The sequence below is a fragment of the Macrobrachium rosenbergii genome, chromosome 6 (genome assembly GCF_040412425.1).
Source record: "Macrobrachium rosenbergii isolate ZJJX-2024 chromosome 6, ASM4041242v1, whole genome shotgun sequence".
NCBI lineage: Eukaryota > Metazoa > Arthropoda > Malacostraca > Decapoda > Palaemonidae > Macrobrachium > Macrobrachium rosenbergii.
The window spans coordinates 39,327,060-39,339,011 of NC_089746.1; the positions used below are offsets into that span (position 1 = coordinate 39,327,060).

General features: G+C 36.5%; 1 protein-coding gene across 1 annotated transcript in view; it reads left to right on the plus strand.

The window, feature by feature from the left end:
• The first annotated feature begins 866 nt into the window (after positions 1-866).
• Positions 867-11,952, plus strand: part of LOC136839459 (post-GPI attachment to proteins factor 2-like) — a 331,890-nt gene continuing 320,804 nt past the window's right edge. The window contains exon 1 of the mRNA XM_067105518.1: positions 867-1,915. Coding sequence (XP_066961619.1) covers positions 1,712-1,915 — 204 coding nt within the window. The 5' untranslated portion in view covers positions 867-1,711. The remainder of the gene's footprint in view (positions 1,916-11,952) is intronic.

Sequence of the window (11,952 nt, forward strand, 5' to 3'; positions counted from 1 at the left end):
AGGGCTGAAATCACCTAAGCGCAAATTTTCCATGTACTTGGCAGCTCTTATCCAGGGGAAGAATTCGCATCTTGAGAGCATGAATAGAGGAGTTTATCGCCTCCCCATTTTTACCCTCTCACCATTTTCCCTGTAAAACATATGGTTATTTTCTTCACATTCTGTTACGGATCTCTTACGTCCTCAGGCCAGAACGCAAATAAGATTTAGCCTCTTTTAAGCCATTTCCAATGAATAAAATGAAACCCCAAACTACCCCTCAAGAGATGAGGAATTAGAAAAAGAATAAAAGACGAAAACCATTTTTCAGGAAAAGAGGAAAGATATATAAAAAAGGGTGAGAGAGAGAGAGAGAGAGAGAGAGAGAGAGAGAGAGAGAGAGAGAGAGAGAGAGAGAGAGAGTGGCTGAGTATTATCCAAATCGCTGAACACTAACTGCAAAGGTCATTTCGGCTTTTAAAGACGAAATATTGAGGGAAAGTGCAGCCAACAACTCACACATGAACCTGTTTAAACGGCTGCGGTAACCGACTTAATTGTGAAAGCTTTTTGCTGAAATGCTTTTAGTTTTTATGCATTTTTATTTAGCACAAAAAAACCGTTCCAAGAGAGCGCAAGGATATAACAAAAAAGTGACTAAAAATATTTACACCAGGGGACAGAAATTAAATGAATGGATTGCAAAATAAAAGTAACTGAAATATAAAAGCATTAAATGAATGAATATAAAAACGGCAAAAGCGAATACCTTTTGTTTGGCTTTTCATTATACTTTAATTTTACGTAAACGGTGGTGCGTAAAGTTCATGATGTTCTTTAACATCATCGTTTCAGTATTTTCAATTATAGTTTTCTTCCTATTTCAGAATTTGATGCTATTAGTGTAGTGCTGAGTTGGATATTTTCGGACAAATAGATTCAGTGACTTTTTACAAAGATTCGCCCTGTGAGGATTACGTAATATATATAAGTATGAAAGTCTATAAAATACATATAAATATAAATATAAATATTTAATTTTTTAATAAACACTGTGATTCCCAGTTCTACTCCTTATTTCATAGAAGTTGAAGTTTTTAATGTCTTTAGACGAAGATGTGTGATGAAATGTTCTATTTAGTGGTCTTCACTTACATTCAATTGACAAATTAAGATTTGTTTGTTGTCTAGAAGTAACGGAAAATAGTACAGAGTAAAGCGAGTGTTGCGTAAAGAAGAAGAAGAAGTAGTTCGCATTACGGATGAAAAATTGGAGGAAATTCTTTAGAATCAGTGAACACTTTCCTCTAACCGGATACCATTCGGAGTGATGTGGAAACAACTGGTGGTATAATATTGCGATGAAGTGTCCGTAAAACGGGAGTTAATGAATGAAAGAAAGAATAAGTTAATTGATAAATGAATGAATCATTCAGTGTAATATGTGACAATCCAAAGTGTAAAGTCTATCGTTAAGAGTAGTAGTAGTCGGTTTGTGACCCGCCTCTGTCTTTTGAGATTCTACGAAAGAAGAAGAAAAGTTTGTTTACACCTGATGCAAACTGTCGGTACAGGGAGATTAAGCCATGGATCGGTGACAAGCCAGGGAGCCACACCGGCACCGTCTCCCTTCACGTAAAAGGGTCGTCCCCTCAGAAAGAGAGTAAAAAGAGTGCGTGATCTTGACAGGGGATTGGTAGGACTTGCTCCTTTCCCAACCAGAGCCACCAGAATGCCGTCGACAACGTCTACGACGTCGTCGTTAGCTGCGCCGCCAGCAGTCGATGGGGAACTGCGTGTCACCCGGGTCCTCTTTACGATGCAATGGCGGCTCATGAGCCAGATCTTGCTGGCGCTGCCTGTCGTGGGAATGTTTATTTGTCTCATCACATCCATCATCTTCCACTCCGACCACATAAATAATACAATATGCAAGGTAAGTCAGGATTCCTTTACTTATTTATATTTTTGGGGATGCTAATCATTATTGTAAGCGTTTCATTGGCCAATTCAAGCAAATCTCATGAACGTTATAAGTTATCTCTAATTACTTTTATAGTCAATAATATTCAAGGTAAGTAAGGATCCATTTACTCATTAACTGTATCTTCAAGGAAGTAAATAACTCTTACATGCATTTAATTGATCAAGTTAGGCAAATCACTTAAACATTGCCACTTCCTTTAAGCAGATTATATTCCATTACTTATCAAGAGGTAAGCATTATAAAGGTTCCTTTGCTCAGTCAAATCTTTGAGGTTGTTAATTATCCTTAAAAGCATTTTATTATTGATTCAAGCTCATCAGTCATCAACACTGTCAGTCGTTTTTAAACTCATTAACTATAAATCTTTTATTAATTCGAACTTATCGGTAATTAGCTACATAACGTGTAATTTTCGCGTCATAGATATCTATGCAATATATTTGCATTATAATGGTTGTCTAGTCAAGTCGCTGGCGACCTAAGCAATGAATTCTCAATACAGTGGGCTGTAGGCTGTAGGCTGTAGGCTGGACAGTTAGGTATATCCATCGCTATGCCTCGGTTTTTAAGCCGGAGGATCTCACACTGGGGTTGTCAATATCCCCATCAGTTGACTGGGTTATTTAGCATTGTAAACCTCAATTCTATCTAAAGAATACGTAGTTGATCAGACTGTTATAGCTATTTGCTAGTTAGAATGACATTTCGGGTTTAAGAGATGACATGATCTCGTGTTTATGGTGAAAAGGAAATTGGCAAAAAGGATATTCAGCTTTGCTAACGTATTAGCCTAGATATTTCAGATAAATCTTACAGTATGATCCTGGGTATTGGCAGATCAAACTTTGAATAGCTTAGTAAGTTGATCATGTCGTAATTGTCAAGTCCTGACTGTGGCCAAGGACTTGAAGGACAGAAATAACGGTTTTGATACTAAGCATGAAGACTTACGGAACGCAAATTCCTGAGATGTATATATTATTGCACCAAACCCAGTTTTTTTTACGATGCCCCTAGGTTAGGTTAGGTTAGCCTAGTTTGGGCGTATCGTTGCTATTTGGGTGTGGGAAACATAACGAGATTATTTTCAAGAAAATTCTGTGGTTTGTTTTTTTAGGATATGGCGCCCCCCTTTTTTCAGGGAAAGGTCTTGGTACTCGGTTACATCTCGGGGAAAATGTTTACGGGACCGGATAGTGAAGCATTTCCTTCCATGCAAAACAGTAAGAGTGAAGTATCGTATTATCAGAGTGCAAATAGAAAATAAGTATACAAAATAAATGTGAGGGAACATGAATGGGGAACGCTGTACCATGTTATCTAGATCTGCGATCTTATTTCAAGTTTCCTCGTGTTGTCTTTACTCTTGGCATAAAGGGAAGGGGGTTCTGTTTTTGATAAGTCCATGATGATCCGACATCATTCGTTTCTCTCTGCTGTAGACTTGTTCATATTTATATCGCTCATTTGCCGAAGGGTCTCTTGCTTTTCACATTATTTTGTGTTAGTATTTTTATGATAATACATATATATATATATATATATATATATATATATATATATATATATATATTATATATACTGTATATATATACAGTGTATATATAAATTATATAATATATATATATATGTATATATTTGTATAAATATTTGTCATATGAAACTACTTTTAAAGTTATTTATTTATTTATTTTTTAGTTTCCTTTTTTATTTATTACGGCGTCAATAACCTACGTCTTCTTACGCCAGTTCAGTGGCTATAATCAATCAATCAATCAATCTCACTTTCAAGTTCAACGATGCATTGGGTGATTATGCCATTTTCTCCCCACCGCAAAATGCGTGTTTTAAATTTAATGGACGTTTAGTAAACTAAATCAGGCTATTTAAACAGAAATTGTTACTTAAACCAGACCAGTCATTCTCCCCTGAGTCAAAATGGGGAACAGCAACTCATAACATGTGGTGGATCTCTTCAATTCGTTTGCCAACTGATTCAAGCAAGTAAAATCTTTACCTTAAACCTATCTTCTGGGTCAAGGCTGCTCTTAAGTGCTAATGCAATTTTTTCTGAATGAGTGCGGCGGCTTCCAGCATTATAAAATTCTGGTACAAAGAGGGAAAATTATGTATTGCTCCCCAAAATTATCCAGATTACTTAATCGCCAATCCTTGAGAAAGAGGTATCAAGTATCTAATACTTTTATATCTCTCAAATGAAAGCTTACTTCGAACAACTGAGAAACTGTACTGAATTCTTATGTCTGCAAGGGAACGCTTGTTGGGTACGAGGGTGAAAATGATAAAACAGAATCCATTGAATCTTTAAAGTAACTCCACGCAAGGGGATTTAGACATGCAATCACAGCCAATAGTCTGATGTAACGCAACTCTTGGAGTAAAAGGAAAAAAATGAGAATGAACAGCGTCTTTGAAGTCGCCTAACGTAAGGGACTTTATTTATGTTTCCACTCTCAAATGAGACGATAAAAACTACCTTTGTTTACCGTTTGACTGTCAAATGAAACAGTGTAAATCATGTTACTGAAGGTTAACGCCGACTTCACAGAGGTTAAAGAACACGCTCTCATTCAGTAAACATGTGCCCTCAAACATTTGATGAATGAGTTCTTCACAATCTATTAGACATACATGTAAGCTAACATCTGGACCAAAAGTAAGACGAATGAATACAGTGTTTACTCATCTTACAAATGAACTATTTTTCTTGCCATCTATATCGTTTTCAACATTGGTTGACCGAGGTCGTATATTGAAGGGTTTGGTGAAATGACTATCCTTCTTTCAAATACTGTTTTCTCATTCACCATTTCTCTCTCTCTCTCTCTCTCTCTCTCTCTCTCTCTCTCTGTGTGTGTGTATGTATGTGTGTGTGTGTGTGTTGAGAGGCTCTGGAATATTGAAGGAAGGAAGTCGAGTTCAGATGTCAAAGGAAGAAGTGATCAATAAGATCATCCATCTCTCTCTCTCTCTCTCTCTCTCTCTCTCTCTCTCTCTCTCTCTCTCTCTCTCTCTCCTGCTACCGCTGAGAGGATATTGTTGTTGCCAACAATACTGCTACTGCCACAGGTTATGCACACGTTTAGCAACAGGTAGATCAAATGATACTTAATTTATCGTACAATTATTGAGCTGGCAACAAAATTCTTCGGGTAGATTCAGCTACATTGTTATTGCACGGCATTGTTACTCTTATGTTTGAAAATATGTTGTTGGATGCGTGATAGAGAGAGAGAGAGAGAGAGAGAGAGAGAGAGAGAGAGAGAGAGAGAGAGAGAGAGAGAGAGAGAGAGGAACTCCTCTCAAGCACTAGACTCTGGGTATTTTTCGTTTATTTGAGCCCAAGTTTTCTCTATTAATATGCACGGCTTAGTTACGAAACTATTGTACTTAGGACTATATTGTTTGAAGAGAGAGAGAGAGAGAGAGAGAGAGAGAGAGAGAGAGAGAGAGAGAGAGAGAGAGAGAGAGAGAGAGAGAGAGAGAGATAGAAATAACCCACTTTAACCCTAGGTTCTCTGGAAGCTTCCACCCTTTATTATTAGGAAATTCCAAATATAGTTTTGGTTGCTTGTGCGTGCGCGTGTCTGTGTGTATGTTTGAGAGAGAGAGAGAGAGAGAGAGAGAGAGAGAGAGAGAGAGAGAGAGAGAGAGAGAGAGAGGAATAACCCATTTCGACCTATGTCCTCAGGAAGCTTTCTCATTTTGGTAATGGGGTATTGCAAGTATTGTTTCGGGTGCATGTGCGTATGCGCATCTGTGTGTATGTGTGTGAGAGAGAGAGAGAGAGTGAGAGGGAGGGGCTAACTCACTTAAGCACTAAATTCTTTATATCATTCTATTTATTATTACTGGAGAAAATTCGAGCCATTTCTGTCTCCACGTGTTTACACGGAGAGTAGTGGCGCTGCGCCCTTACTTCATGTAATTATGGGCTGTAACAAGGCAGTAAGTGAAGTCCCAAACTCAATAAAGTAGCTCTGTTCGCTCCCAGCCCACATTTTAATTCGATTATGCTCAGAGCTCCATCAGAAATGCTGTTTGTCTCCTCGAATACCTGTTCTACGTTGCTTTGACTGTTTTTCCGGTCAAGGAGCGTTCGAGGCTCCCTAATGGATTTCGGGTGGTCGTCTTGTAACAGATATTTCTCTGTTTTAGCTGAAGATCTCCTTTTCATATGGAGGTTGTGGCTGGCCAAGGAGTGTTCCGTGTTTTTTTTTTTTTTTCAGTTTGTTGTGAGGTCCTCTTTGCATTTCATACAGGAATCCTTTATTTCTGAGACTACTGGTATTTGAATGTTTGTTTAGAGAAAATATTCAAAGTATGGATTCCTCTTGCTGATACCGTTTTTTTTTTTATATATTGTTGTTGGAATACCATATATATATATATATATATATATATATATATATATATATATATATATATATATATATATATATATATATATATATATATATATATATATATATATATATATATATATATATATATATATATATATGTGTGTGTGTATATAAATATATATATATGTGTGTGTGTGTAATTGTAATAGCCACAGTGCCTTCTTAACTTTCTCGAATTCTTCGCGCTTTTTTTTGGATACCGTACATCAGAATTTCTTCGTATTACTTGCACTTGATCTTAAGGTTTTGCAGTGACAAGCGTATCCAAAAAAGCGCGAAGAATTCGAGAAAGTTAAGAGGGCATTGTGGCTATTACAATTACAGATGTATCTAGTAAAAATTGACCAGTAGATTCTACACACACACACACACACACATACATATATATATATATGTGTGTGTCTGTGTAAGTGTATATACTGTGTAATATATATATATATATATATATATATATATATATATATATATATATATATATATATATATATATATATATATAAATGGTTGGATGTATGTATAAATGTGTGTGTGTGTGTGTGTGTGTGTGTGTGTGTGTATGTTCCACATACACTCTGAAACGCATTGAGCAATTTTAACCAAACTTGGTATACATATGACTTACCATCTATGAAAGAACCCTGTGGGGGTAAGACATCACTGGCACCAAAGGGGGCAGTGTGGGAATGGAGTGAAATGTAAAAATTACAGAAAACGACAGATGTTAGTGTCCAGTCCATAGTTTTCGAGGTTGCTGAGATGAATAGTGACACCATGCCCTTCAAGTCCAAGTTCATCCCTGATAGGAAGTGGGGGTGAGAAGCGGGTGGGAAGGTGGTGACATGTAAAAATAACCGAAACGACATATATTAGTGCCTAATCCAATAGTTTTCAAGGTCCCTGAGAAGAATAGTGACACCCCTGATGCCCTTTAATCCAAGTTCACCCCCAATAGGGGGTGGGTGAAAAGGGGGTGGGAAGGGGTGACATGTAAAAATAATCGAAAATGATAGATATTAGTGTCTAATTCGTAGTTTTCGAGGTTGCTGCGATGAATAGTGACACTCCCAATGCCCTTCAAGTCCAAGTTCATCCCTGATAGAAATGGGGAGTGTGAAGGGGCTGAGAAGGTGGTGATATGTAAAGATAACTGAAGCGAAGGATATTAGTGTCTAATCCATAGTTTTCGAGGTCCCTGAGAAAAACAGTGACACTCCCAATGTCCTGTAAGTCCAAGTTCAGCCCTGGGAAGGTGGGGTGAGAAGGGGGTGGGAAGGTGGTGATGTGTGAAAATAACCGAACGACAGATATGAGTGTCTAATCCATAGTTTTCGAGGTCTCTGAGAAGAATAGTGACACTCCCGATACCCTTTAAGTCCAAGTTCAGCCCCAATAGGGAGGGGGTGAGAAGCGGTGGGAACGCAGTGACATGTAAAAAAAAATTAAAACGACAGACATTAGTGTCTAATCCATAGTTTTCGAGGTCGCTGAGATGAATAGTGACACTCCTGACGCCCTTTAATTCCAAGTTCAGCCCTGATAGCGGGAGTGGGGAGGAGGGGCGGTTGAAAAGGGTGACAAATAGAATGTAAAAAATTATAGATATTAGAGTCTAATCCATAGTTTTCAAGATTGCTGGGATGAATAGAGACACTCCCGATGCCCTTCAAGCCCAAGTTCAGCCCCCGATAGGTATGGGGACTTGAGAAGTGGTGAAATATAAAATGTCAAAAATACTGGGCAATGTAACTGACGCAACTATCTTAACAGGGATGGAGAGAGAGAGAGAGAGTGAGTTTATAGGTTGTCATTCAGAGATTTCTCGAGCAGCAGCCTTGGGTTGGTCAGCTAGTATATATATATATATATATATATATATATATATATATATATATATATATATATATATATATATATATATATATATATATATATATATATATATATGTATATGTGTGTGTGTGTGTGTGTGTGTGTGTGTGTGTGTGTGTGTGTGAAGATGACATTACTAGACACGATTTTTCTCCGTCAAAAAGATTTCGAAAGAAAAATGTATAAATGCATACAGCCAACGATGTCATGTTGTTTAAAACGACTCTACGGTAACAATTTTTTTTTTACGAAATAATGATATTGTTTGATCAAAATTGGAAAATAAAAAGATTAGCCGCAAATTGCATATGGGATCATCGGATAAGCCTATACGTTTCAGGGTGAAAACTTTTAATGCATGTGGTACTGAGCATTAAAACTGGAATCTGTTGGATAGCCATTTAAAAAAACAAACTGGCAGTATAAAATGTTTCTAACTGAAATTTTGACATTGAAATGCGTTAGTACTATTTTGAGCAAATAAACTTGAGTACTGTTATTTGCAGACGTCAGAGTTCTAGCCTGTATGCGCTTAGTAATAATAATAATAATAATAATAATAATAATAATAATAATAATAATAATAATAATAATAATTATTATTATTATTATTATTATTATTATTATTGATACAATCTTATTGAGGTCATTATGATAAATAATATTTATGACACATTTTTGGCTACATTGCTATGGAGCACAATTCCTGTTCCATATAAATTGGGTTCATTTTCTGAATAATAATGATAATAATCTTCCGAAAATAACTACATCACATTTTTTTCATAGCTGAAAAAAATTTTGGGCGATATTATTTACGGATATAATAACAACACTTCTTTATTGCAATACCTCCACGCAAATTTTGGGGTATCTGTATGAATATAGTTGTGGGAAATTCTCCTCTTACATCAAGCATAAAAATGGGGGTCCAAGATTAGAAAAGAGAGAGATGTTACATAAATGTTTAAGTATGCAATGTAAGAGATAAATCGTTTTTTTGGATGCTTTTTGTTTTATTATTTATTTTCCGGTTATACTGATCAATTTTGACCGCTTGAACAGACAAAATTTTATTAGCGGAAACTCTCTCTCTCTCTCTCTCTCTCTCTCTCTCTCTCTCTCTCTCTCTCTCTCTCTCTCTCTCTCTCTCTCGTTTTCGATTTTTTGTTAAACCCCAACTAAAATCTCTCTCTCTCTCTCTCTCTCTCTCTCTCTCTCTCTCTCTCTCTCTCTCTCTCTCTCTCTCTCTCTCAGTAATTTATTTTAAAATGCTTTCTCAGTAATTTATTATTTTTAAACGGTTAATTTTTATGATTTATCTTTTTAGAAATTATTTTAATTACGAGTATTCTTTGTAGCAGGACGCGTTAATGTGCGTTTGACGTATGATATAAATTTTACGTACTATCTGGCCTTTTATAAGTCGGTGAACGTTGTATCTATTTTCAAAATATGGCATGTAGAATAACCATTGCAAAATGGAAATAGATTTTTATTTCATTTTTGATTTCTCTCTCTCTCTCTCTCTCTCTCTCTCTCTCTCTCTCTCTCTCTCTCTCTCTCTCTCTCTCTCTCGATTTGATTTAAGGACTTCTGGAAAGTTATATGACGCTGTTTGACACGAGACTAGTTCAAAGGCACAGATTTGTAAAGAAAATATATATTATTCAACGAGGATTTTAGCTAAAGAGAACTCTATTTCAGTCGTATAGACATGTGGAAATGTCCCTGTTTGCTGCCAGGGTTCAGAGTCTGTAGAGACACCGCCAAGTAAACTGATCTACATATTCCAAACTGCTGATGCCAGACGACATTCCGTAGGGAACCTATGTAATATCTATGGCCAGATCCGTTCAAATTCAGCCTCAGACCACAGGTATGATCTTCGTTACGTAATATAATCATGTTTGCATTCCGAAGTGAAGGAAAATTCAGAATAACATGGAGAGTTCATTTAATAAACATAGGCATAAAGAGATTAGAAACCTCACCGAATATTTAAAGACTCTAGATAAGGCAAATGATATTCATGGCAAATTTTTGGCTACATTACTACGGAACACAATTCCTGTTCCATATGAATATGGTTCATCTTCTGAATAATGATAATAAAAATAATTTTCCGAAAATGGCTACAATACATTTTTTTACAATGCTGAAACAAATATTTTAGTCATTTTAAGAAGCGATAACAGTACATTCGTGATATAAAAGGATCTAGGTAACTTCAGAAGTTTTAGATTAATTTGAATGGGAAATTTTGACCGGGCAGACTGATGAATTCACGTTTGACCTGTTCTGGTTCGGCGCAGCCGTCATCAAGAAAGTTTCTGACTACAAATTACTGATGAACTCCGAGTTTTTCATTTTAATTCTGTTAATTCCCTATTATTTTTTCAAAAGAAATCTCATGCAACTTTTCGCACAATATTTACTTGCAGGAAATTTGAACTGATGAAGAATTAGACGTCTTTTGAACTTGGAAATTAGCGTGGTCAGCCATCTGGTGCTAAAATGGGACAACCTGACAAAATTGCCTGTAATTAAAAGGTACTCATAGTAGCATGAGTCTTGAAATGGAGAAACAACCCACAGTCATGTATGTGTACGGGTACAAACAAATCTAAATAGAGACCCTTTTCAATCTGACGCGGTGATGACGTCAAAATAATAACACAGTAAAAACGTAAAAACTCAAAACAAGCGAAGTTGTTAATTAAGTAAGGAACCGGTCGTTAAAGGAAGCAATGGTAGATCAGGCAATTCCGTCGTTTTCTGAAGGTAGCTTCGCCGGCTAGAAATTCCAGTCGCCTGGAACGTCTGACTGGCCCTCCTCCAATGCTGTCGTTCTGATGATCATCAAGAGCGTAGGTGCCGGCAGCATCGGTTACTGAAAGTAGCCGAGCTACCTGAACGGGGGAAAGAGAGGCAGCCGCAGTATCAGATGTGGCTAAATATATTTGTACCCATACATAACTGTGGATTTGTTCCTCCATTACATCGAATATTTTCAATAGTAGGAAGTTTAATCCATCACGATTTCAAAGCTTCCCTAAGTTAACCCGTTCGAAGTATAATCCAATGAAACAAACGAAGCTGTAGACAAAAGTGATTCTGTAACCTAGATAAGAACTAAGCTACTGTAGTAAGTATGTTAAGCCCCTTGCTCTGGAAAGGCTTGTGCTGTATTTTTGGGAAATATATATGAACCATAATGATATTACTGTTTTAATAATTTCTCCGGCGGTACTTAAAGCTAACTGTCATTTTGCGAGCGTAATTATTTCCCGTTTCTTGATGAAATCTATTAAAGGATAGTATAGATTTACATTGGAGGATTCTAGTAACAGAGGCGGCAATTGTCATCATTGCGATTATACTTAAGCAATCTTAACCAGTTATTTGGTCCTTGTGCAAAGCATGACGTCATCTTGTTTCTCCCTTACTGTTATTGGCAGTCACTGTAATAACAGCAGTGTCAATCTTAATCGTTGGTATTGCGTTCATTAGGTTTAAAACGATAGAGAAAATAGCCATTCTTTGTTCATCAGATATCCCAAACTCTATGAAATAATTACTACCATCATATGAAAAACAAAATACCGTAAGAAACATAAAACAAAAACAAAAGAATACAAATAAACAAAATCGGGCAAATTCCTCGCAGCCAGGCGTTCCTCTTCTGGA